The sequence below is a fragment of the Sceloporus undulatus genome, chromosome 1 (assembly GCF_019175285.1).
Source record: "Sceloporus undulatus isolate JIND9_A2432 ecotype Alabama chromosome 1, SceUnd_v1.1, whole genome shotgun sequence".
NCBI classification, from domain to species: domain Eukaryota; kingdom Metazoa; phylum Chordata; class Lepidosauria; order Squamata; family Phrynosomatidae; genus Sceloporus; species Sceloporus undulatus.
Window position 1 is genome coordinate 363243049 of NC_056522.1, and position 26803 is coordinate 363269851.

General features: G+C 41.2%; 1 protein-coding gene across 2 annotated transcripts in view; it reads left to right on the plus strand.

Annotated features, from left to right (window-relative positions):
• Nucleotides 1-26803, plus strand: part of LBHD2 (LBH domain containing 2) — an 80082-nt gene that overhangs the window by 45287 nt on the left and 7992 nt on the right. For both annotated transcript variants that reach the window (XM_042441767.1, XM_042441776.1), the window contains 2 exons: nt 7870-7957; nt 25732-25927. In XM_042441767.1, the coding sequence (XP_042297701.1) occupies nt 7871-7957; nt 25732-25927 (283 nt within the window). In that variant the 5' untranslated portion in view covers nt 7870. The remainder of the gene's footprint in view (nt 1-7869; nt 7958-25731; nt 25928-26803) is intronic.

Consider the following 26803-nt stretch of genomic DNA (forward strand, 5'->3'; position numbering starts at 1 on the left):
TGAACAGCAGTGGCAGCATTCTGGACCAGCTTCTGTTTCTACCATTCATATTTGTCAGCTGCCTTGAGTGCCATTGCTGGGCAAAAGTGAGGGTGTGCAGGGTTGTTGATAATAGGGTGATTTATAGGTCTCTCATTTATAGGGTCACCATAATTTGAAGTTGTCTTGACAGCAATTAAAAACAAATAAATGAATAAAATAGCAATAATAATAATGGAAGTTATTATGTACAGTGGCCCTTTATCAAAAAAAGAGCATGCATCACCAAAAAAGAAGACAAAAGAAAACACCCAATTTATGGGAAATTATATAAGCTAATTGAGAAGTGTAGTTATGGTGGGAGGGGTGAAAACATTCCTCTGTAAGAATGTTTTTAAAAAACCATTGAAATTTTTCTCCAGTCCCCTAATTTCTAGCAGTAATATAAAACTTTGGTTAAGGATTTAGAAATATAGTTTAGGCATCCAAAGAAAAGGGGCAGGCAGATTTAACAAGGGAAGTGAACACAGCAAATATAAGTCAATGACATGAATGATTTTTAGTGTCTCATTCTCTGCAATGCTAGAGGTTTGGAGACTGAAGGAAAACTACATTTGGGAGGATAGCATTTTTGCTTATGGAGATGGTGCCCACATTCCCCCCCTCTCTTTAGAGATAGCACATCGATGTGCGGTTGCAAAATTCAAAATGAATTGTGTAATTTGAACAGAATCGCAATACATATCACCCGGTGGGGAAGATTGTGACCGGACGAACTCAGTCTGTCCTTCTTATGGATGTTATCTAGGTGTTAAGGATGGGAAATATCAAGTTGTCCTCCTTATGGTTCTTCACTTTTACATCAGATTTCCCCTTAGCACCCCAGAGTGTACAGACATGATAAAGAAAATACTCTTCTGGATGTGTTCATTGACTTTATGTCACCATGGAGAAGCTACAGTTAATCTGCAATAGATGTCAGTACGCAACTTGCAAAGAAGACCTCAGTTTGTAGAATACTATGTTTTAAAATCTTTATTTTTTTTAACAGAAATTCAGTTCTCTAATTATTGCAGCCAACATGCATGTCACATTCTCCACTCCTGAAGCAATTAAATTCTCACACCAATGTCTTGCACTGAAGCACACACCGAGTTACAAAAGTCTGTGTTTCCTGGACATGATGCAAGCCAGAAATGGCTGTTTTCTAAGCTTTCTGCCTTTCTACATCCCCTATTCTTTCCCTTTTTATCAGTTGTCCAACAGCTTCTACTGCACCAGCTCTCAGCACCCTCATGGACTAATAGGGGCACCTTATGGCTGACCCTCACTGTAGCACATCACATTCCTTGCCTTCCGCTAACTCCAGTTCTGAAATCAGGCATTTTAAATTGATTGACAGCCAGCTGTAAAGAAATCATGATGTGCCCTGAAGCCATTTGTTATCTCTCAGTGACATGAATGGGTAGCTCTTCTTCCCCCTATCCCCCAGGTACTTTATTTCTGTGCAGCATTTTTCTGGAGATACCTAGATATTTAGGCACTTCTGCATTTTGTAGATGGCATTATTTATTCTTGCTTTCTGCCAATCTTCCCCTTGTCCCATTTCTGGGTGCAGTCAGAGAACAATTTTAATCCATTTCAGCTCAAATCTGGCTATCTGCCATGTATCTGGTCCTCTGTTATTTCTCTGTAGTGGCATAAAGTACTATCTGTCCTGCCACCCCTGTGCCACAGAATTTCCCCTGAACATGCAATTGATGGGTTGGGGAGGAATGTTCTGATTTCATCAGCATAGAAGCTGATTTATTCTGACATCTGCTGCTGCATTCTCCACTTCTCCCCTCTAGCCAGAGTAGTTTGTCTAACAAGGGGCATATCCACACAAGCTGTTTCTTAAGGGATATATTCCACTACAGCCCTATCTACGTGGGCCAAATAAAACTGCCTCCCCTTGTCCCCTCAGCGGGGAGTTTGGACAATAAACCCAGGATATACCCCTCTTAAAACTTTTTTAAAAATACAACCTCTCCCTTGCTCTGAATCTTCCTGGATTATCCGGAGTTCTCTGTTTGGATGCTGGGCAGCTGGCTGAAATGTGGAAATTTTGCACATGGCAAAACAAGAGGTTTATAGGATAGAACTCACCCATATATTTCTGGGATGAGAATCACTATTTAGTGCTATTGGGCTGTGTTAGGTTAGTGACTCCCTAGTTTATCAAGTCTCCTTTGGAGCATAGTACTCCTAATGGGAGAAAAAACATACCTTGGTAGCACAGGGCGTGCTTTGCATGCAGGAGGTCATAGGTTCAGTCCCCATCATCTCTACCTAAAAGCAGCTCAGATAGGAATGTTTGAAAACACCCCTCTCTAGCCTGAGACTTTGGAAATCTGCCATCAGTTACAGTAGCATCCCATTCCTAGGGAACCTTTGGTCCTCCAGATATTTGGAGTCTGTTGTTGTTGTTGTTGTTGTTGTTGTTGTGAGGCTACATATTGTTTCCAATTTATGGTGACCCTTTGGAATCCTGGGATTTGCAATTTTGTTGTTGTTGTTATCTGCCTTGATTCATTCCTTGAGTCAACCTTGATTCATGGTGACCCTGTAAATGAGATGTCTCCAACCAGCCCTAGACTCTATCTCTCTTCCCAGGGCCTCGAGGCTCAGGCCCATGGGCTCCCTGAGGGTATGCTTTGATTGAGATTGTCTACATGACAGGAGGTTGGACTGGATGGCCCGTGTGGTCTCTTCCAACTCTATGATTCTATCTGGTGTGTCGTCTTCCTCTCTTTCTACTTCCCTCCTTATTCCTCAGCATTATTGTCTTTTCTAATGATTTGTACCTTCTCACGATGTGGCCAAAGTATGATAGTCTCAGTTTAGTCATCTTGGCCCCCGGGGAGAGTTCTGGCTTGATTTGTTCTAGCCATAGCAGTAGCAATAGCAAATACATTTCTGTATCTCTTATCAGTGCACTTAAGCACTCCCTAAGTCATTTACAATGTGTAAGCTAATTGCCCCCAACAAGCTGGTTACTCATTATATCACCCTGCAAAAGGATGGAAGGCTGAGTGAACCCTGTAGTCCTCCAGGATCAAACTGACAACGTTGTGAACTTATAGCATTGTGGCTGCAGTACCAGCATTTAACCACTACACTACCAGGGCTTTTAGGACCCAATTGACCCAATACAGACCATTGGTTTGCAGTGGCCTGGGGCCAATTCTAGGGTTCCGGAACACGCAGCATCTGCACGCTGTGGAACACTAGAACGTATGGACAGTGCCATCTTTACGTGGTGCCGTCCATACGGGGTGTACGGCCATGATGCAAGCATGGCAGCACCATGTCCACACCTCCAGGCACAGCGCTTGCATCCTGGATGCGTCACATCCAATGGTGTACTGATGATGCACACCAAGAACAACCTGGTTTTTGTGGGTTCTTTTTGGTCCCAAGAGACACCACACAGTTTGAGTCTGTGGCGTCCCTCTGGAGGAAAACTGGGTGCCTCCAGTCTGTCCCTTTGAGGTGGTCTGGAGAACCTCAATTGTTTGTCTTTTTGGCTGTCCACAATATTCATTCTTCTCCAGCACCACATCTCAAATGAATTAATTTTCTTCCTATTTGCTTTCTTCACTGTCCAAGCCTCATATCTGTACAACGTCATGGAATATCATGGCTTGCACAATTCTAACTTTAGTGTTCATCTGTATATCTTTACACTTTAGGATTTTGTCTAGTTCTTTCACAGCTGCCCTTCCCATTCCTAATCTTCTTCTGATTTCTTGACTGCAGTCTCAGTTCTGATCAACATTTGATCCAAGGTATGGGAAACCTTTAATTATTTCCATTTCCTTATTATGCAGGTTTAATTTATGTAAATCCCCTGTGGTTATTGTTTTTGTTTTCTTTATGTTTAGCTTAAGCCTGCTTTTTCACTTTCTTCTTTGACTTTCTTTAGTAATTGTTCCAAATCTGTGATGCTTTCTGCTAATAGTATGGTGTTGTTTAGTATGGTGCAGTTTAGGGAGAGGCATTTAGATTCCTCAGCCAGAGAACAAACTTCAGGATTCCATAGGATGCAGTCATGACAGTTAAAACAGAAGTGTAGTGCTATAAGTGTGTAGTATGAAAGGGACTGTACACTGCAGTCCACAGCACAATCTGCCAGAGAGAAATAGAGTGATTGTCATTGTTTGTGGAAATGACTTTTTAAAAATTGCATCAGGTGATTTCACTTTTAAGAAACACTTAATTAGCAGCATTGGCTTTAGGTCAGTTTTTGAGCACATTTGAAAAGACTGGTTTTGACCTTTAGAATACTTTCAAGTTCAGTACCAAGTTACTTGGAATATTCCCTGGCTCTACCTCAGTTTGCTCTTATAGTACACTAACTAAGGACATTATATAATTCAATATTAGTATTTTATTGACTGTTCAATTGCATTGTATTATTTTAATGATGTAGCCCCACTGGAAGAGGTGGGACATATAAATAAAATAATTTATTATTATTATTATTATTATTATTATTATTATTATTATTATTATTATTATTAGAAGCTCTTGTCTAGATGTCCACATGACGCAAGATAAAGCACAGCAGGTGGTGTCCAGAGAGAGAGAACCATCTCAGTTGGTGGCACCTCATTTTTGGAGTTTTCTCTCCAGAGAAGTTCAGCTGGTATCTACATTATCATCTTTTCAATGACAGGCAGAGACCTCTTTATTTTCCTATGCAAAGTAGACTTAGCTCTGCATTTGATCAATTCTTACATTGTTTTTCAGCTGGTTTGTAAGTTATGAGCAGATCTCATAAGTGTGGCTGAGCAGTGAGGGTATAAACAAATCTCTCCCACCCCCAAACTTCTGCACTGCACAGTTAATGCCATTTGACACAGCTTTAGCTGCCATGGCCCAATGATACAGAATTCTGGAATTTGTAGCTATTTAACCTTCACTGTCAGAATGCTCTGAAGCCACAACAGACTACAGATCCCAGGATTCCATAGGATAGACAATCATAGTGTTGTCAAACTGCATTAATTGTGCAGTGTAGCAGCAGGCAAGATTTGATACAGTGCTCACTTTTAATTTGGGTGTTTAAATAATAATCTCATAGAATTGGTGCAAGATTCACTACAGCATTTCTTAGGTCAAGCAAAAGCAGGCCAATTTTAGGCAGATGTCTTTGATGCTAGCTCTCAGAACTGGACCTGTCATTGGGAAGAATGTGTTAGCTGTCTTAGGTGGCAAGTGCTGGAGGCCACAGTAGCTGCAATAACCTGGAATCATAGAATCATAGAGTTGGAAGAGACCACAAGGGCCATCCAGTCCAACCCCCTGTCATGGAGGAAATCTCAATCAAAGTATACCCTCAGGGAGCTTATGGGCCTGAGCCTCCAGAGCCTCCAGAGCAGAGAGGTAGAGTTTAGGGGGGTTTGGAGACATCTCTTTCACAGGGCTGCCATAAATCAAAGTTGACTCAAGGCATGAATCAAGGCAGCTAACAACAACAACAAAATTGCAAATCCCAGGATTCCAAAGGGTCACCATAAATTGGAAATAATATGTAGCCTCACAACAACAACAACAACAACAGACTCCGAATATCTGGAGGACCAAAGGTTCCCTAGGAATGGGGTACTACTGTAACTGATGGCAGATTTCCAAAGTCTCAGGCTAGAGAGGGGTGTTTTCAAACTTTCCTATCTGGATGTTCATCTCAATCATTTTTCTGTAGACCTGTAATTACCAAGTAGATATTTAGGTCTGTAATGCTATATGCAGTTGTGTCTGCACATGCCTTCAAGTTGTATGTTGATTTATGGTGACCCCATGAATTTTATTGGGTTTTCTTAGGCAACACCTTTGGACAAGTTGCAGTCTCTCAGCCTCAGAGGATGGCAGTGGCAACCCCCCCTTTACACTATGATAGTTTAAGGTTGCCATAAGTAAAAAAAAAAAAAAATGACTTGGAGTCACACAAAATCAACAGCACATGGGTATGCTGGACTGAGGGATATGGTGCTCTGGGGCTACAAGTCAATGGGAGCTGTCAGGTGCTGTCAGTCCCATCTCCAGTTTCTGCCCAGCCACGCCAATGTCTTCCATGCTCCTGGCACTACCTCTGGTACTCCTGAGGTAACACCTCTTCCCAGCTTTGGTCTCCTTCACCCTTCTAGAGGCCTCCCTGTTTCACCAGCAGCACATGAGTCTTTTCTGTCCCAGAGGGAGAGGGTCACAGGAAGGCTAGCTACCACCCTACCTTGGCTCAAGAGGAGGGTCTACAGAGCAAAGCAGGACTCCCAGGTCCCAAGCTGTTAGTAGGTCTTCCTTCTGAGTAGTTATGCACATGATTGCACTGTACATTAGTGTGTTTTTTTAACAGTGTAACCTGTACATGTTTTCTTTTTTAATCTTGTAAGCCTCTTTGGGTCCCAGCTTTGTGGAAAAACAAAAACAATGTTGAAATAAAAGAATGGACTGGAATAATAGTGTGTAATGTCTACTCTAAAGTAAGCTCAACTGATTTCAAAGGGATTTACGCAAAGAAAAGTCTACATAGGGCGGCTGCTTGAGTCACTGAGCTTGTATGAATCACTGTGGAGGTTGGAGGGAATCAGCCAGTGCAGGAAGAGTGGAGACCTGGCTCAGGTTCCAGATTGAGAGAGAGAGAGATGCAGAAATGAACAGTTCTGATGATATACTCCACAGAGTCAGTGGCGATGAACTGGATGCATATAATTAAAACAATGAACAGCCCAGTAGGCATGGCAGCAATAATTCTTCTTACTGAAAACATTTTGCCATTGGAATTGAAATGACTTTCCTACAGAAGAATCTTATGAATGCATAGTGTTGCTTGGGAGACTAAAGGCAGTGAATGGGGTTGTGTGGATGAAGTGAGGAGAGAAGAGAATGTGGAGTTTTCAGTAAAAAAAAAATCAGCTATGGGTACACAAAAACGTATGCGATTCTGGTGATGACTGAGGGACACCTTGAGGCTTTCAGAGATGAATGGGGGTGGTTGTCTTACCATCTGGGGTGAGGGTTCCTGCTGTTGCATGATAGCTGGGAGATTTCAGTTCATTTCCTAGCAAGACTCCCAAATTCGAAAAAAAGCAACAAATGCCGGTCTCTTGGTTCTACCTTGTTTCCCCTAATGATAGCAAATCAAAAAGGAAGTAGAAGAATGCATTTGTGAAAGGGGAAATTGTAGTGCTAGGAAAGGAACAATAAAGTGCAAACTAACTGATGGAACAACTGGTCTGAGAAGAAAAGTTAACAGCGTTTGAGGTTCTTTAGCTTAGGAAAAAAAGTGAGTAAGAGGAGATGTGACAGAGGTGTAAACAATTGTGCATGATGAATAAGGAGTTCCCCCAGCCTCATACTACTAGAAACGAGGGGTTTATCCTCTGAGGTTAAATGGTAGAAGATTTAGAACAGATAAAAGCAAAGTTATTCCTTCACATGATAATCAGTTAAACTGAGATTTGCCATGATCCGGTGGCAAATTGATGGCCACCAACTTGCTTGATTTTAAAGGGGATCAGACAAGCTCCATCCAATATCAGAGGCAGAATGTCTCTGTAAGTCAGTGCTGGGCAATACAAGATGGAGGGTATAGTTGCATTCATGTCCTACTGGTGGGATTCAGACACAATAGGAGGCTTACGCAAGAACTGATCAAAAATAGGAGAAAAAAACAATAGATAGGTATACTGTGTATCACTAAGTACAAATGTAAAAAAAATTCAGGGATGCTACAAAAATTCTAAACCAGTATATATGGTTAAAATGTGTTGTTATGAAAGACCTGAACTGGATTAAGTCTTTCCCCAAACATTCCAGTAAATGGGCACTTTGTTTTAATCTTTGCAGCATGACGGAGGTGATGAACACACGTGAGCCTGTTATGGAGGAATTTACTCTGAGCCAGCCTGAAGAAGAAGGAGGCACTTCCAGCCAGGTAAATGTATATGTAGATCACATACAATGCTACCACTGACCAACATTATTTCCTTGTATGTTTCAACACTTATTTATTCTGTTAGAGAAAATAAGAGTTAGTATATGTAAAGTTAATTTATATATACAAATTGGTAGTATAGATAAACAGGACTCTGTTTTATTTGTCTGCTTACTTATACTGTGAATTGCACAGATTATGGGTTTGGTTGTGTGTGTATTTGTATGTCCTTCCTGTGAAGCCTGAGGCTAAATTCCTTTTAACTTCAGTAAAAACTAAGTGTTTCATGCAGCATGGCACTGGCAGAGCAGTCATGTGCACAATGGTTCGTTTTAGTATCAACCAAGTGGTAAGTTAAAGTTTACATTCAAGATGTAGGCACTGAGCAGGGAACATTTGAGGTGGTCACCCATTATGGCTGCAGTTCATTTGGACAACCATTACAAAGTGATGCTTGATATATTTACAGCATTGTTATTGTCTTAAAATCATTTCTGATTTATGGCAGTCCTAGGATAAACCTATCATGAGAATTTCTTGGCAAGTTTTGTTCTGAAGGGACTTACTTTTGCTTTCCTCTGAAGATGAAAGAGTGTGAATTTCCCAAGGTCACCCAGTGAGTTTCCATGGCTGAGTGGGGACTCAGATCCTGGTCCTCAGAATTGTAGTCCAATGCTAAGCCACTATATGGTGGCTCTCTTAAAGAGTCCTCTGAAATTACCTTTTAAATATGCAGGGATGGTTCCTGACAATTTGGAATTGAGAGACAGGAATTCATCTGAAATTAAAACCTCTGTTAAGGAACTCCATGCAAGTATATTGGCTGCAGACAACTTTATTTCAATCATGATCCACATGTTCCAGGCTCCATTTGAGGAGCTGAAATAGCAAGTCTCAGGAGAACCTTTGTCTCAGATCCTGGAGAACTTTCTAGTCCTGGCTGATGCCTACAGAGTGTTATGGGATATTTCCTATAGCACAGGACACCAACAAGGAAAATACAAAAGTGACAATAAGGATGTAATTCTTCACCAAGTTTCTTTTCAAAGCAAAGAATGAGTAATTTTAGCTGTTTTCTTCTCAGTGCAATATAGTACAACATGCTTACCCCAACTGTAGGCTTGACATCCGTGAATTTGAGGATCCGCTGATGGCAGCCCCATTGATTTCAATGGCCACATTTGCATGTAGTCCTGGCAAACGTGCCACCATTGATTACTGTGGGACTTGAGGTCCCATGGTTTTTGCCATCTGTGGGGGTGGGTGGATCTGGAATGGAACCCCTGTAGTTAAGAAGAGCCCATTTTATTTGAAAACCATGTAGTTTTCACAATTTGGTCCTTGTTCTGCATAAAATTCACAAGTGGGTGTTATTATATGGGGGAGGGGTGTACAGAAAACTATTTTCCATGCCGGAAACATCTTTTTTGTTGTTGAAGAAATAATATTGCTTGTGGCTCCTGCTGAAAAATGCTTTTTCTTGTGCAGAAAATATTGTTTTCTATGCAAATTGTATGCAGGAGAATACATTATTTTTGGTGTAGGAAACAGCATTTTCTGTGCTGGAAATAATATTCTTGTTCAGGGATAATTATTTTCTATGCAGAAAATGCTGTTTTCTGTGCAAAACAACCACACATTAACTTTGCACAAAATAAGTCCAAATTGTGAAGATTCCAGTGAGTCCAAGATTATTTTTTTCTATGGGCAATTCAATAGGAGACTTAATGCCAAGCTGCTTAGACAATGTACAATGTGAAATCGGATGGATCATGACATAAAGCTGGACTCCAAGGCTAAACACTGGATCAAAAAGATCACGACACATAATTGCATGTGCATATAAACAGTAAGGCACTAGTGCAGGAATTCAGGAAAGGAAAAACACGAAAGTACAACAATCACTGTATATCACCAATAATGTAGTGGATGTAAGTACAACATACACAAACCAGACAGTCCAACAGAAGGGGCATGGGGAGAAGGAGTGGAAAAGGAGCATGCATGGTGGGCCTCCATGAGTGTGCTTTGCCATTGTGGCACTGGGCACACCAATGCACTGAACAGGTGGTGTATCGCACGTGCAACTCTGTTGTCAATCACACAGAGTGTCCAGTGGGATGGCAGCTGGGCAACTAGAGGGAGGTAATTGGCAGTCACAGGCAGTGTTTATGCGATGGTGCTCATTTGTGCTTTGAATGCAAAAAATAATAACCGAACAATGTGGTTTGATGCCACGTAGCGCAGTCAGCTCATTAGTGTTTGGCCCACTTTTGGAGCTGGCTGTGTGGAAAGTAGGAGTTCCACCTGCTTTTGTAAATACCAGTATCAGCCCATTTTTTCCTGCCCATCTGCTCAGCCCCTATCAGTAGATGATAATGATACTGTCAGAACAGATGAAAATGTTCCCCAGAAGGAAATATTTCATGGCAAAATGACACATTACACTTCTTAAAGAGAGCTATATTTATATCCTGCCTTTTCTCCACTGGCCTGAATTCATCTGATACTGTAACTTTTGTGGCTGGATTTTCCAGGTTTTAGTCTGACAGTGTAACTGCAACATGACAATACACGTTGTACTGGGTAGTGAGGAAAAGCTGATCTTTCCATTCCCCAACGGCCCAACCCAATTCTGATTGACTAAGTTCAGAGCCTTCAGAAAAATACCTCCATTGATGCAAAGTATACAAAAGCTGTTTTAAATTCAGATATTTCATATTAGGTATAATGATATTTCTTTTGATGACTTTTATTTGAAATAGTTTGTATATAAATCCAATCTAGTTTGGACCTGTATCTACCCATTATGATAATAAATCACATTGAGAATAAATAAGGCATGCATATGATTTTACTGTGACAGTGTAATGCTCTGCATAGTCTAGTGAGAGAGCTGTTCTATTGTCTCAAATGACTGCCTGTATGTACAAGTTCAAATTGTTAAATTATTTTGGTTTGGTTTTTGTCAAGGAACAGATGTGGGTGGTAGGAGGTAAAAGGTGTTAAGCATTTGTTAACCCAGACATTGCAGAAGAACTGGGTGATATAAAAGACACACAACAACAAATTATAAGAAATTATTTTTGTTGCCATTTACTGGTAATTATTTTAGAAGTCATACAGTACTGGGAAATATCAAGCAGCTTGTTTGTAATGTACGTACCAGAGATGTGGAACTGTGAAGTGTGGGCAGCATGCAGCCCTCTATCCCTTTTTTGTGGCCTTCCTGGTTTTCCTACCCCCACCCAAGTCTCTGGATTCTCTCCCCATTAAATGGGAAGTGTTAAAAGTGCCACCAGTCAATTGTTTGTAATTTTCGTGAGTTTTTTGGGCTAAGTGGCCAGGTTCTAGAAGAGTTTGTTCCTTACATTTCACCAGCATCTGTGGCTGGCATTTTCAGAGAACGCTGGCATGGAAGAGAGATATAAATACTGTGTGACCCAGGGGTGGGAGTAGTGATTTCCATGTTAATCTGTATATTGTTCTGTTGTTGAATGGCAAGGCCTCAGGGTGGGAGGATATGCAAAGAGGATTTGTGTCTGTTTAATTAGAGATCTGTTGTCTGCTGGGAAAACCCCTGACCCTAGGTGGTTTTCATTTGCATTTGCTGAGTCCTTATTTTTCTATTCCTCAGGACTGGTAACCAAACTTTGCTAACTTTAAGGGCTTCTTCTTTCCTGTTGAAGTTGTCCAGGTGCTTGTGGATTTCCCTGTGCAATCTGACCTGATAGTTGTTGGCATGTTCTAGACACCCTGAAATCAGCTAAAAAAAACCTGGAAGACAAAATCAGAAGATTCCCAGTCATTTCTGATTTTTTTGGCTGAAAATGAGGACACTACTGAATCCCATTTCTGGAGAAAGGCGGGATATAAAGCCAATAAATTAATAAATGCTGTAAGTTTGTAAGGGTGGAAAATTGTCCAGCATACCCATCATAGCCTACGATTTATATTCATATCTTCTACCTTTAAATGACAAAAAGTGATTATTAATGTTTGCTAAAACAATCAAGAGGCTTTGAGATTTATGTTGGGAGTTTTCAATATTTCCTGGGGGGAGGGCGTTCAATAGCCAAGAACTCAATATCTCAATATCAGTGTCTACCAGATTTCTGCAACTTACAGGAATGATACAAGCATTCACAACAGTTACATAAAAATTAATTTTGCAGCTTGCTTCTTGCAGAACTCTCATTAAACACCTCTCAGGTGTGGAAGATTCACTTCATACCCCTTCAAACAGAAAAAGGATTTATCGTTTTGAGTGTTAAACATACTTTTTAAGTGTGGTTCTGTGCTTATTCTATGGTGCTGAGGCTGGAAATTACTGTCATTGCTACTTAACAGGTGGTCAGACCGACTACACATATTTACACTGGGCTAGGGCCAAAAATGTGCTTGATGCTTTTGAGACATACTGAATGAGGCATCCTGTCTCTGGCAGAGCTGTACAAATGTTTAAAATGATCTGACAAGTGAGAGTAAAAGCAAAAAGTGGAATGTGGAAATTATTAGGCACATTTACCAAATTGGCACCACACAAGGTCATCATCAAGCCAGAACAGAATTCAGCACTGAAATTTGCACTTTCTTGAATTTAGCAATATTGTTCTCCACTACTAAAAAAACCCTACAAGTACACTTTAGGAGAAAATGCACAAAAAAATCCACTCATTACAGAATAGATTGCGCAAAAGTATGCGCAATAGTAAAAGTAACACTCTTGAGCCACAAATTCAGAAACATAGCCTTGTTAGTCTGGAATATCAATATGCAAAGAGATCTTATAGTACCTTTGAGACTAAAAGAGGTTGTAGCATAAACTTTTGTAGATTTGGTCTACCTTCTCAGATGCATGGAGAGAGTTGAGTCACATCACTGATTCCGTCTGCTGTATCATCATCATCATCATCATCATCATCATCATCATCATCATCATATTTATTTTTGTCCCATCTTTCTACCAAGGAGATCAAGGCAGTTTACAATTTAAAAAAGAATAATTAAGTTAGAAACATACAAAAAGGGAACATCATAATGGAATTAAACTACAGTATTCATGGTATTAGAACAATTTAAAAGATAAAAAGAAAAAAGCAATTAAAAACAGTTCAGTTAAAGCAAGGTTGTTGGGGAACAGGGGGAAGAGAGGCTTAGGCTTGTGAGCCTGAGCCCATGTATAAGCTCTGTCTGTAATTTGCCAGGCACTTGAATATAACTAGGGCTTTACCTGCAAAAAGAAACATCATTTATGACATCTGCTTCTTAAAACTTTTATTTGTGTGGCCAAGACCTGAACTTGCTTATAAGATGTAGACCTGAGTTTTTACCTTTATATTTGTGAGCTGATGGAACTTATCTGTGTAACATGGAATCAATGTAATTAGATAGCTGTCCTTTGTTTACAAAAGACAGTATGGCATAGTGGTTTGAGTGTTGGTCTACAACCCTGGAGATCAGGGTACTATTCTCCCGCTCAAGTATAAAAAACCATTGGGTGACCTTGGGCAAGTCATACTCTCTCAGCCTCAGAGCATGGCAGTGCAAACCCCCTATGAGGAAACTTGCTAAGAAAACTCTATGATAGAGTTGCCATAAGTCCAAAATGACTTGGAGGCACACAACCACCCCCCCTCCCTTGGTTTGGTATAGGGTTGCCACAGTGAAAAATGGAGATGGCTTTTTTTCTTTTAATATGTCTGTAGAAGAGGGAATTTCATCAGATATTGCTTGTAATACAACCAAGTAAGAGTCAGCACCAGCTGAAATTCTACACAACCATTACAGAGACTGAATCGTCTAAATCATCTCCAGATTTATCATCTTCACACCTCCACCTGGATATTGTTTGTTTTCTGAGGGTACAGAGCTCAGGACTGCTGTTCTGGAGGATGGAAAGGACTACCTTCTGTAGTCCTTTCTATACTGAGAACAGCAGCTCTCCAGAGTTTCAGGCAGAGTCTTTACTACATGGCGGGTAGCAGGACCAGAACTTCAACGTGTAAGATATGTGCCATAACTCCTCCATCTGCATTTGCCTGACTTCATCTTGGCCTGTCTTTGACTGCCGCAACTTCACTGAAACAGAGTCTGAGAAGCAAATACTGTACTGATCTAAATACAGAACAAATTAATTATGTAGAAAGACTTTGATTTACTTTATTTTAAAAATGTATAAACTTTCTTTCTTCCTCAAGGGCTCCCGGGCTGATGAACATGAAATGATAGAATGACAAATACATTATATCAGTGGTGATAAAATTACAAGATAAGAGGCATAAAAACAATTGACACAACCGATTGATAAGCAAGTGAAACAATTTTTAAAAGCTTATAATTTCAAAGAGTTTGATTTGGCACTGAAAAGAAAATGAGGGTACTGACTGCATATTCTTTGGGAAAACATGATGTCATTGGAGTACCATGAAGCTGGACAGCCATCATGGTGAAATCTCACATTTTATAAATGTCTAATGTGTTTGACCTACTGATGGGTGTGAGAGAAGAGCCTTCTCTGAAGATCTTAGGGTGCAGCTGCATTATATTAATATTGCAGTTTGATACTGCTTTAACTGCCATGGTTCCATCCTGTGAAATCCTAAGATTTGTAGTTTTGTGTGACACAAGCATGCTTTGTCAGAGAAGGCAAAAGAGCTGGTAAAAGTGCAAGTCCCAGGGTTCCATAGAATGGAGTTTCAGAACTTAAAGTGGTGTCAAACTGTATTATTTCTATACTGTAGATAATAGGATTTATTTATATACCACCCAATCACTGGGAATCCGAGCGGTTTACAACAGAGGGGATAATACTGTAGACCGTTTCCTGCCCTCAGGCTTACACTCTAAAAGACATGACACAAAAGGAGAAGGGAATGGTGAGGGGTGGAGGGGATCAAGTCCAGCATTCTTCCTTCCCTCTGAGGCCTGGACCAAGGCAGATGGACTGGATGGAGGGCTCTTCTTCTTCAGGCTAGCCCTGGTGGAACTGGGCCAGCCTAATTTTCTCCCTAAAGATGGTGGCTGAAGTGAGGGCTTGTCTTCTTCCAGGCAGGCCTGTTGGAGCTAGCCTGCCTCTCTCTCCCTCAAGATGGTGGCTGAAGGGAGGGCTTGTCTTCTTCCAGGCAGTCCTGGTGGAGCAGGGAAGGGTGCACATTCACCCTCCTGCACCAAATGGGAAGGAGGGCCCAACCAGATGTCACCTCTTCTCTGAGGTGTCTCCGAGTGAGGTTTGAACCCTCTGCACTCCCCCAGTGAAACCACTCACTACCTCTTAAACTTCCCTTCCCTACTGAGTTCTCAAGTCTCTTTTCATAGGCCATGGTTTCCAGCCCTTTCACCATTTTAGTTACCCTCATCTGGACACAATCCAGCTTGTCAACATTCCTATTGAATTGCCCAGAACTAGACACAGTATTCCAGGTGAGGTCTGACCAAAGCAGAATTGAATGCATGATTATCTCCCTTGACACTACACTTCCATTGGGGCAGCCTAGGATAATAATTGTCTTTTTTAGCTCCTGCATCACACTGTTGATTCATGTTCAGCTTGCGGTCTACTAAAACACCCAGGTCTCTTTCATATGTACTGTTGTCAAGCCAAGTGCCACACATCCTATATATTGGCCTTTCAATTTTTTAATCTGCCTAAGTGTAGGCAGAAAGTGTAGCATTTCTCCCTGTTGAAATTCATTTTGTTAATTTTGGCCCAACTCTCTAAGCTGATACAATCATTTTGAATGCTGATCCTGCCCTCTGGGGTATCCCAGAGTCCCACCCAAGGGAACAGTCGCTGCTAAGCCTCGGAGGAGGCGTGTGGTCATAGTGGGGGACTCCTTGCTGAGGGATACAGAAGCAGTGATTTGTAGGCCTGACAAGATGTCTCAAGAGGCGTGTTGTCTCCCAGGGGCAAAGATCCATGATGTGACAGAGAGGCTGACAAGACTGGTCAAGCCTACTGACCAATACCTCTTCCTTTTGGTCCATGTGGGAACCAATGATACTGCAAGACACAGCCTTCAGAACATCAGAAGGGATTATGAGGCTCTTGGTAGGAAGCTGAAAGAAATGGATGCACAAGTTGTCATCTCATCTCTTCTGTCACTTGAAGGGCATGGTCCAGGAAGGGAGAGGAAAATAGCAGATGTAAACAACTGGCTCTGCAGATGGTGCCACGAGAACTATTTGGATTGCTTGATCATCGGCTGCGGTTCCATGAGGAGGGACTTCTGGCAAGGGATGGGTTGCATCTCACACCAGTTGGCAGAAATGTTTTTGCCAACAGTCTCAAGAATTTGATCAGGAGGTCTTTAAACTGAGTTTCGTGGGGAAGGGAGACAATATTAAGGAAGGCAAAAGGGCTGGAGAAAATAGTCAAACTGACATAGAGGAAACAAGAAAAAAAGTACAAGGACCCAACAGTGGGAGGCAAAAAAACTTGCACAAGCAGCAAGTAAATGGGACCCATGGTCTGCAATGTCTCTGCACTAATGCACAGAGCATGGGAAATAAGCAAGATGAACTCGAACTCCTAGTAAAACAAAGCAAATATGATATAATCAGGCCTCACTGAAAACCTGGTGGGATTGAGATCATGAATTGGAATGTGGAAATAGGGGGTATGACCTTTTTAAGGAAATACACCCAAAAGGAAAGGAGAGGAATCGCACTATATGTCGAGATATTTACATCCGTGAAGAGATCCAGGACATCAGTCATGGAAGCCAGGTTGGAGAGCATCTGGATAAGAATCAAAGGGGAGGGAAAAACAACAAGGATGTTACGGTGGGAGTCTTACCCCACCCAGTCAGACTGAGGAATTTGGTGATCTCTTTCTAGAAACCGAGATGACCACACCCTGTCAAGAAAAGAGGGATGTAGTAGTGATGGGCGGACTCAACTCCTGAGATTGCGGAAGTCAAACTCAGCAAACCTCAAGGCCTAGGCAAATTCCTCACCTTGCCTGGAAAGACAGTTTCAGTGTCCAAAAGGTGGAAGAGGCCAACCAAGGGGGGTCAGCTATTTAGAGTGATCCTAAACCAACAAGGATGACTTGGTTAATGGGGTGCATGGGGGATCCCTAAGGTGTAACTGACCATGTTCTCCAGGAGTTTGTTAGCAATGGAAAAGAGAAGCCAGGGCATCAGGGTCGACATGCCTTCTCAGACTTTAGGGAGCGGATTTCAGTAAACTTAGAGAAGTATTGAGGGGTGATCCCGTGGTCAGAATACTAAAGAGAAGGGATTTCAGACCGGATGGAGTTTCCTCAAAAGGGAAGATACTGTACTGAAGGCCACAATTTCAACAGTTCCAGTGAGAAGGAAATTGGGAGATGTTTCAAGAAACCAGGATGGATGACTAAGAACTTCTTCAACTGAGCTAAGTTTTTTCAAACGGAACATGTATAAGAAATGGAAGGGGGGAATCATGAAAAAAGGAATTCAAAGAAATAGCAGGCATGTTGTAGGGGTAAAGTACAGAAAGACTAAAGCGAAAAATGAACTCAGGCTTGCTAGAGAGGTTAAAAACCATAAAAGTGCCTTTTTTGGTTATGTCTGTGCAAAAGGAAAGAAGGAGGAAATAGTAGGCGCCACTACGTGGAGTGATGGCAAAAATGCTAACCGGGACAGAGAAAAGGCAAAGGGTGCTCAACCTGCCGGAAAATGAGCAGAGGACAGATTAGGGGAATTTCATACAGAATAAGTAAAGAGATAGTAGAGGAATACCTTTGTTAATCTCTAATGAATTTAGTCTCCAGGACCCGATGAACTTCATCCAAGTGATTAAAAGAACTGGCAAATGTATATCAGAGCCATTGGCAATAATCTTTGAACTACTAGAAAACAGGAGAAATCCCAGCAGACGGAGGGGGCCAACAAAATTGTCCCCATCTTCAAAAAGGGGAAAAAGAGGATCCAACCAATTATCGTCCAGTTATCTGACATCTATACCAGGAAAAAATTCTAGGCAGATCATAAAAAAGAGAGCCTGTGAACATCTAGAAAGCAAGGGGGGGGAGGGGAAGTTTTTTGTATCATATTGTATGTCATTTTATTATTGTTAGCTGCCCGATTGGACCTCAAAGGAGGGGATAATCAATAAAAATATATTATTATTATTATTATATTATTATTATTTTGCCATAATCACAAAAAGTCCAACATGGGATTCAGAGAAAACATGTCATGCCAGACCAAATCTAATCTCTGTTTTTGATAAACTTAACAGCTGTTCGTAGATGAAGAGAATGCTGGGATATAGTATATCTTGTTTCAGTAAGGCCTTTGACAAGTTTCCCATGACATTTTGCAAACAGCTTTGTAATGTGGCTAGACAGGCAACTGGTACAGGATTTGTAACTGGTTGACAGCCGAACGCAAAGGGTGCTCAACAATGGTTCCTTTTCACCATGGAGAGAAGTGACCCGAGTGGGGTCCACACGGGCTCTGTCCTGGGCCCAGTGTTAATAAACATCTTTATCAGTGACCTGGATGACAGAATTGGGAGCCTACTTATCAAATTTGCAGATGACACCAAATTAGGAGAATAGCTAATACCCAGAGGACAGGATCAAAATTCAATGATTTGGATAGACTAGAAACCCTGGGCCAAAGCTAACACAATGAATTTACCACAGGAGAATGTAAGGTATTGCACTTAGGGTGGAAAAATAAATGCACAAAATATAGGATTGGGGACACCTGGCTGAATGAAACTACGTGTGTAAAGGGATCTAGGCAGTCCAAATAGACCACAAGTTGAAACTAGTGAATAGTGTGATGGGCAGCTAAAAAGGCCAATGCAATTTTAGACTGCCTCAGTAAAAGTATAGTGTCTAGATCAAGCGAAGTATAGTGCCACTGTATTTGGCTTTGGTCAGGGGCCCCACCTGGAATATTGTGTCCAGTTCTGGGCACCACAATTCAGAAAGGCCATTGAGAAATTGGAGCGTGTCCAAAGGAGGTGACTAAATGGTGAAGGGTCTGGAACCATGTCCTATGAGGAACGACTTAGGGAGCTGGGGATGTTTAGCTTGGAGAAAAGAAGGTTAAAGAGGTGATATGATACCCTGTTTAAATTTGAAGGGATGTCATGTTGAGGGGGAGCAAGATTATTTTCTGCTGCTCCAGAGAACAGACCCGGAACAATGGATGCAAGCTACAGGAAAAGAGATTCCACCTCAACATTAGAGGAACTTCCTGACAGTAAGGGCTGTTCAACTCCCTCGGAGTGTGATAGAGTCTCCTTCCTTGGAGGTCTTTAAAACAGAGGCTGGATGGCCACTGTCGGGGGATGCTTTGATTTAGATTTCCTGCATGGCGGGGGTCGGACTGGTGGCCCTAGTGGGTCTCTTCCAACTCTACGTGCTATGATTCTATTGATCTATCTCTCTAATTTGGTGTCCATCTGCAAATTTGATATGCATACTTTCCTATCCACGTCATGATAAAGATGGTTGATAGCAGTAGGTCCAGGAGAGAACCTTTGTAGCACCCAGTAGTCACTTCTTTTCAGGAGGATCCATTGTTGAGTGTTCTTTGGATTCCAGTCTACCCAACCACAGTCCCACATTGTCTAGCCCACATTTTTACTAACTTTTGTGCAACGAAAAGAATTTTTTACAATAAATTTTGAACTTAGACATTTTAATTATAAAAAATTCTGGGAACTCTTCTTCTCCTCCCCACTGAGCTTCACCCCCACTCCTACTATCTCTTCAAGCATTTTAAAAGGGAAACAGATGAATGCCACAGCCTTGGTTTCTGCCGAAAGTAGGTGTTTGAGGAACAATGGTGCCCCCCACTTAGGGTGTCACCTCGTGTCGTCGAACCTACCTCATCCCCCTAGTGATGCCACTGACTCAAAACAGGCTCTTGCTCTGTCCATTAATTTCACTGACCTCCTCCACTCAGCATGGTTATTTCACTGCCCAGCTCTTGATGTGTGCAGTATCCTTGGCTCTCCAATTCTTCTCTCAACTCTCTCTAATTTTTACAACCCTTGCCTTTCCTCTTCTTTCCTCTCCTGTCTGCCTGTGTAAAAATAAATTAGAATAAAAACAAAAAACATAAAAGCAATAAATACAGAAAATAAATTTACAGTTCTTTGGGGCATGGACTCCCCACCCCATGCCTTCTCTTAACTCCAGAAAGCATCAGGTACTCTTTCTGGCACAATAGAATTCTAAACCCTTGTGCATTAAAACTTTCCATTTAAGAAATACTATCTGAAAGGCCTAAATACCCTAAAGCCACCAGTTCCTGTCTGATCTTGGAAGCTAAGCAAACTCAGCCCTAGTTAGTACTTGGATGGCAGGCCACCAGCAAATACTGGGTGCTCTAGGCTACATTTCAGAGGAAGGAACTGGCAAAACTACCTCTGAGTATTCCTTGCCTAAGAAAACTCTATGAAATTCATGCAGTTGCTAGAAGTCAACAGACAACTTGAAGGCATATGCTCACATACACACATCCTTACTGAAACACCTCTTCACAGTAACTGTAATGTATTAAGCTTATCACACGGCACTTGGAGGAATAGGAACGGAAGGGAACAGAATTGGGGGGGGGGATGTGTGTTACCGCACTGGAGAATGCCACCAATGTTGCTGGAAGTCCCCAAGCCGTTCCCTAGCCATTCCAAGGTAACTGATTTTGAAGAATGGTTCAAAATAGTCCTTCAGAATCAGCTGCCAGGAATGGCTGGAGAATAGCTTGGGGACTCTTGGCAGCATCGGCAGCATTCTCTTCTACAGTAACACACAATTTCCTCCTGTTCCATTCTCATTCCTCCAAGTGCTATGTGATAAGCTTATATGGCAAACCTATGTTAGGGTTTTCTTGGCAATATTTTTTCAGAGGAGGTTTGCAAGTGCAGGCTTGAAAAGGATGTTAAAAGCAGAAAAGAGTAAAGAGACAAGTCCCACATGCTCTAAAATGGTCAACTTGTTTATTCCTATTGAAGTAGTCCAATGTGTTTCAGCCTGTATGAGAAAAGGCCTTCTTCAGGGGCTAAAAACAAACACAAATAAAATATAGGCATAGAAAGACAACACAACACTAAATTAACTACCGTATGTACCCAACTATAAGTCGACCTCATGTGTAACTTGAGGACAGGTTTTGGTGCCACAATTTTGGATTTTGATATGACCCATGGATAAGTCAAGGGTAAAACCTAGAGGCATGTAAAAACAGAGCGAAAGGATGAAGCAAAGGAAAACAATGCCAAAGAACTTACAAAATTCCAACAGGTATAACTGTACTCAAACTAACAGCTGGATGGATGAGAAAGTAGAGAGGGCCCAGTGCTTCCAGGACAGATTACACTCTTGTCTTGCGTGAGGGAATGGTTCCTTTTTCAGTAAGAGTCAAAGTTCAGGACTTACATTGACCCATGGACAAGTAAATAAAAATGACCCAAAAACCTGAATTGGTTAAAATGTCTAGACTTATACAGTATATCCCATACAATCAGAAAGGAATACAGTATTTTTCATATCCAAAACATAATACCCTTCAGTAGAAATCACTGGAGTTAGAAACACTCTCCAAAATACATGATGATTAAGTATTAAAAGAACAAAGTCTACAGTATTTTGTTATATATACATTTTCAGATAGTCCTCAAAAAGGAAGACCCAGTTATATGTTGGCTCTCCTCTGTGTCCCGCAACCAAAACAAACAAAAACCAGACCCAAATAGAGGTGCTACTATACAGCACCATCTGAGGTGCTTGGCCTCAACAACAGCTCACAGCAGAGTTCAGATGCCCAACCCAGTATGCAGTATTTGGCAATAATGCACTGACCAACCTGAAATAAGGCACAGACATAGTTGACTTCTTCCAAAGTCCTTGGAGGGTTTCATCTTCCTGTTGCAAAATATATGCAAAATATTTACAACAAAAGCTCATCTCTTCTGTCAACATATACTGTCTGTTATAATCCACTTCTCCAATAAAGACACACTCCAACACACAAACTTCTCTCTTCAACCCACACCTGTCCTGAATTCCAAAGCCTTTATATACAGTGGTGATACCATTAGGGTTGACACCTGGTGTTTCTTAACATTTACAGCCATAGAAATGATTGTACCACTTCTTAAAGGGACATTTTACCCAATATTATATGTATCAGTCCCATGGACAGCTGCTGCTATCTATCAAGGAAATTACTTACCCCATTCATGACATTATATTATGACCATGTACATTCATACATTATATTATCATTATTCCATTATTTTTGTTGTTAACTGTCCTTCAGTCAACTTTGACTCATGGTGACCCTTTGGATGAAACATTGCCAAGTCTTCCTTATCCTTTCTGCTCAGCTCCTGTAGGTTCAGGCCTGTGTCCTCCCTGATCGAGTCTAAACATCTGGCCTGAGGTCTTCCACTATTGCTTTCCAATTTTCCTTTTATAATGACTCATGCCTTCTCATGTTGTCTCCAAAGTAGAACAGCCTTAATTTAGGGCCCAAACAGACAGGCCAAAATAAAGCTGCTTTGGGTCATTTGGAGGAATGCTGTTGAAATGATGCATGTGTCCTAACAGGCCGGAAGCCGCGCCAAAGCCATGCTCCAGTCTGATACACAGTGCTCTGTTTCCTGCTTTCCTCATACATAACAATGAGCCCGAACAGTCAGCTGCTTCGGGCCACTTTGGATGTAAGCTGTTTAAATGCTCCTAAGAGGCCGGAAGCCATGCCAAGCCACGCTAAGGACTAGAGTACAGCTTTGGTGCAGCTTCTGGACTCTTAAGATGCATGTGAATTTAAACAGCATACCTTCAAAGTGACCTGAAGCAGATTTACTTTGGCCTGTCTGTTCAGGCCCTTTGTCATCTGGCCTTTCAGGAGTTCAGGCTTGATCTGTTCTAAGACCCATTTGTTTGGCTTTTTGGCCAACCATGGTTTCCTCAGCACTCTTCTTCAGCATCACACCTCTAATGACTTGACTTTCTTTCTATCCACTTTCATCACCATCCAGCTCTCACATCTGTACATGATGACTGTGTTGCTTTTAAATTAAAGACTGTACAGCTATTTCAAAAGGAATAAACAGTTGGCCATCTTAGAGTATGTGGAGCTTGTCTCTTTACTGCTTTCATCTACATGGGAACACACAAACCTGATCTGATACTGGAAGCATTTCTACCAAAAGATATCTGGAAAACTTGATTTTTTTCTTAAAAAAACAACAACCACAAAACTTCCAGTTGTAAGATCACTGCATTCTCTAGAATATATTTGTCAATTGAACTTAATAAGTGACACTGTGCTGTGGATTGGGATTGTCTCCCATTTTTACAGCAGGTTATTAAATATTGGATTTTTTGCATTGCACAATATTATTCATCAGAATTATGAGGCGTAAATAACAACATGTCATGGCAAATCACTTCCTCCCAAAGAAACCATGAATAAACCTCAGCCTTGCAATTCCAGTGAAACACAAAGATTTGGAGATGAAGGTTTTGATTTAGCACCACAAATGCTGTCTTTTGTTTTCAGAAATGGACTGTTAATCCATTTTTCTCTTTCAGTTGCCTCCATAGCAACCATATCTGGGTGGCAACAACTTTAGCAAGAAGGCCATGTTAATTAGGCAAAGGGGGCAAGTTCACACTATATCCATATATAGTGTTTTCAAACCCAGTTGATTATTTATTGTAAAACCTTGGGTTCTCCAAGTCATATGTAAAACAAGGATTGCCTTGCTTCCTTGTAAAAGGGGGGGAGGATCAAACACACACACACTTTGTTAATTTTGAAAATAATAACATTTTAAAATTGCTTTTAATTTTCTTGATACTTTAATTCTATTTTTACTATTACATTACTACGTAGCAGAGCTGGCAAAATGTCCAATGCACGTTGTGTACCAATGCATATCACACACCAATGCACATCGTGCACTGATGTGCATTGTGCATTGTGCATTGGCCAGTCTTGCTGATGTCCAAGTATGCATCTTTGTAATTTACTAACAAGGTTTCTTAGTACCTCTGCTACTTAGCTTTGCTGTTGCTAGCTGCCCTCAAGTCAACCTCAACTCATGGCGATCCTGTAGATAAGGCATCTCCAAACCCCCTGTTCTCCACTGCTCTTCTCAGGTCATGTAGATTCAGGGCTGTGACCTCCCTGATTGAGACTATCCATCTGGTGTGCAGTCTTCCTCTCTTTTTGCTGCCTTCTACCCTTCCTAGTATTATTATCTTTTCCAGTGAGTCATGCCTTCTCATGATGTGACCAAAGTATGAAAGTCTTAATTTAATCATCTTGGCTTCCAGAGAGAGTTCTGGCTTGATCTGTTGAAGGACCCATTTGTTTGTCTTTTTGGCTGTCTTCAATATCCTCAGCACTTTTCCCAAGGACATCTCAAGTGAATTGATTTTCTGTTTATCTGCTTTTTTCACTGTACAGCTCTCACATCTGTACACGGCGATGGGGAATACAAATGGATTAGATGATTCTAACATTAAGTTACATTAAGTAAAAGGTGATATAGGATTCCAGTGATCTGTTTTAATTTTTGTAGTTTAAAAGTACAGGAATATTAACCTTTCTTAGGACCAGCTAATATACCATAAAAATTATACAGGTTTTCAAAGTGCTTCATCAGGGCAGGTGTCACACAAAGCAGCAGATGGGAGAAGAAAAAGAAAACTCCTGATACAGTCAGCCCTCTTTATCCAAGGATTCTTTATCCACTGATTCATCTACCTATGGCTTGAAAACATTCCCAAAAACATAAATTCCAAAAAGCAGACCTTAAATTTGCCATTTTATATAAGGGACACCACTTTACTATACCATTGTATTTAATGGAACTTGAGCATCTATGGATTTTGGTATCTACAAGGGTGATGGTACCAAACCACAGATACCAAGGTCCCACAGTATTATGACCTTAAGTTAGGTTGTGTCTGCATGAGCCAGAATACTCTAGGAGCAGCCTGGAATATTGACAGCCTCCATTACCTGACACTGCAGAGCAACATTGGGCAGCTGTTCACAGACATGTCCAGGTGTTCTGCCTGTTGCTAGTCGCTCCCCCGAGGTCTAATACAAGTCACCCAGCTTCAAACACATGGCATAAACATAACTAGAAAGCACCTTGTTTTGACCTTAGAGAGCACAACCCATGCCAGTGGAGGTGGCGGGCAGTTGGATTCAGCTTCCTTCCCTTTGCCTTCAGGCAGAAAGGCAAATATTGCCACAGTCCCAAATCTACTTGCAATACTGGAGAAGCTGAGGTGCAATTCTGATCACGCACTATGAAACTAAACAACTCTTTAATTTTACATATGGTTAGACCAGCCATATAGTGCTGTTGGTGGTGGTGGTTGTGGTCTATATAAGCCCCAGTCCACACATTTGAAACCAGTCAGAAGAACCTTGAATCTGACTCATGTTTACTTCTTCCTGGGCTGGCAACTGTCTGATCTCTCCTCCATTCCAGTGATCCCTGGCTCTGACAACTAATGTACAGGCAATTTAGGCATGTCAGAACTGGCAGTTTTTTCTGCTACTTCTGACTTTTAACTCCCTCCCTCTCTGCCACTGTGCCCAAAACCATGCCAGTCTTGCTGCCGCTTCCATCACTGCCACCACTAGAGTAACTACACCAGCAAAGCTAACAGTATTCCAGACTTACGTAACTTTTTATTATTTTGAACCCTGATTTTTTAAAGCAATATTAGATATTTATTTTTATTTACTTTTTTAAAAAGAAATATTGAAAATAACAAATAAATATCATGTTAGGCTTTTCCAGAAGCACATGAGAAGTACCCCAAGCTGTCAAAAAGATTGCCGTCCATTGTGGTGGAGCCATCTGAGATGGGAGATGTTGAAAGTGGAGAGCTGCGTTGGCCACCAGATGATCTGAAATCGATGGAGGATAAGAAGGCTCTGGCTGCTCAGAGAGCTTGTGCTCAGCAGCAGCAAATGGATCTTGAAAGTATGTATGATTAATCTGTGCTTGGTGGAGGGAACTGCATCTTCAAAACATTGCTGTATAACGGCATTCACTATTTTTGTAATATGTTCCAAAAAATGATATGACTTGGTGCATCTTCACTGAAGCTATCTTAGGTGTCACAATAAACCATGGCAATAGCAGTACATTTATCTTCCTTTGGGCTTATGCATAAGGCCATACAGAGTTCATACATTTCTGCTTATCCCTCATGATTTACTAACCTCACTGTTTTGCAACACATGTTAAATTTTGTAAACCTTGGTTTTGAGTTTGTTTTAAAGATCAAATTGCTATAACATTCATCTGATCATAAGACTATGGTCTGTTTAACATTTAAACAAACCATAATTGAGACTAGCCAAAGTTTGTCATGCTCAAGATGTAGGGAGTTGGACCTGATGATCCATAGGGCCCCTTGAACTCGTAATTCTATGACAAATTAATACTAACAAAAATACAAAAAATGAGGCAATACCTTCCTACTTTCTTCTGGGTGTGCTGGGTGGAGGAGAAAGAAGGGGACAAATGTATCTAGAATAAAGTTTGACTCATTCCAATAATGATCAAACATAATTTATTGTGATACACAGTGCTCTGTTTCCTGCTTTCCTCATGCATAACAATGGGCCCGAACAGTCAGGCCAAAATAAAGCTGCTTCGGGCCACGTTGTATGCTGTTTAAATGCTCCTAAGAGGCCGGAAGCCATGCCAAGCCACGCTCCAATCCTAAGGACTAAAGTACAGCTTTGGTGCAGCTTCTGGCCTCTTAAGATGTGTGCATTATTTAAACAGCATACCTCCAAAGTGATCCAAAGCAGCTTTATTTTGGCACTGTCTGTTTGGGCCCAATGTTAA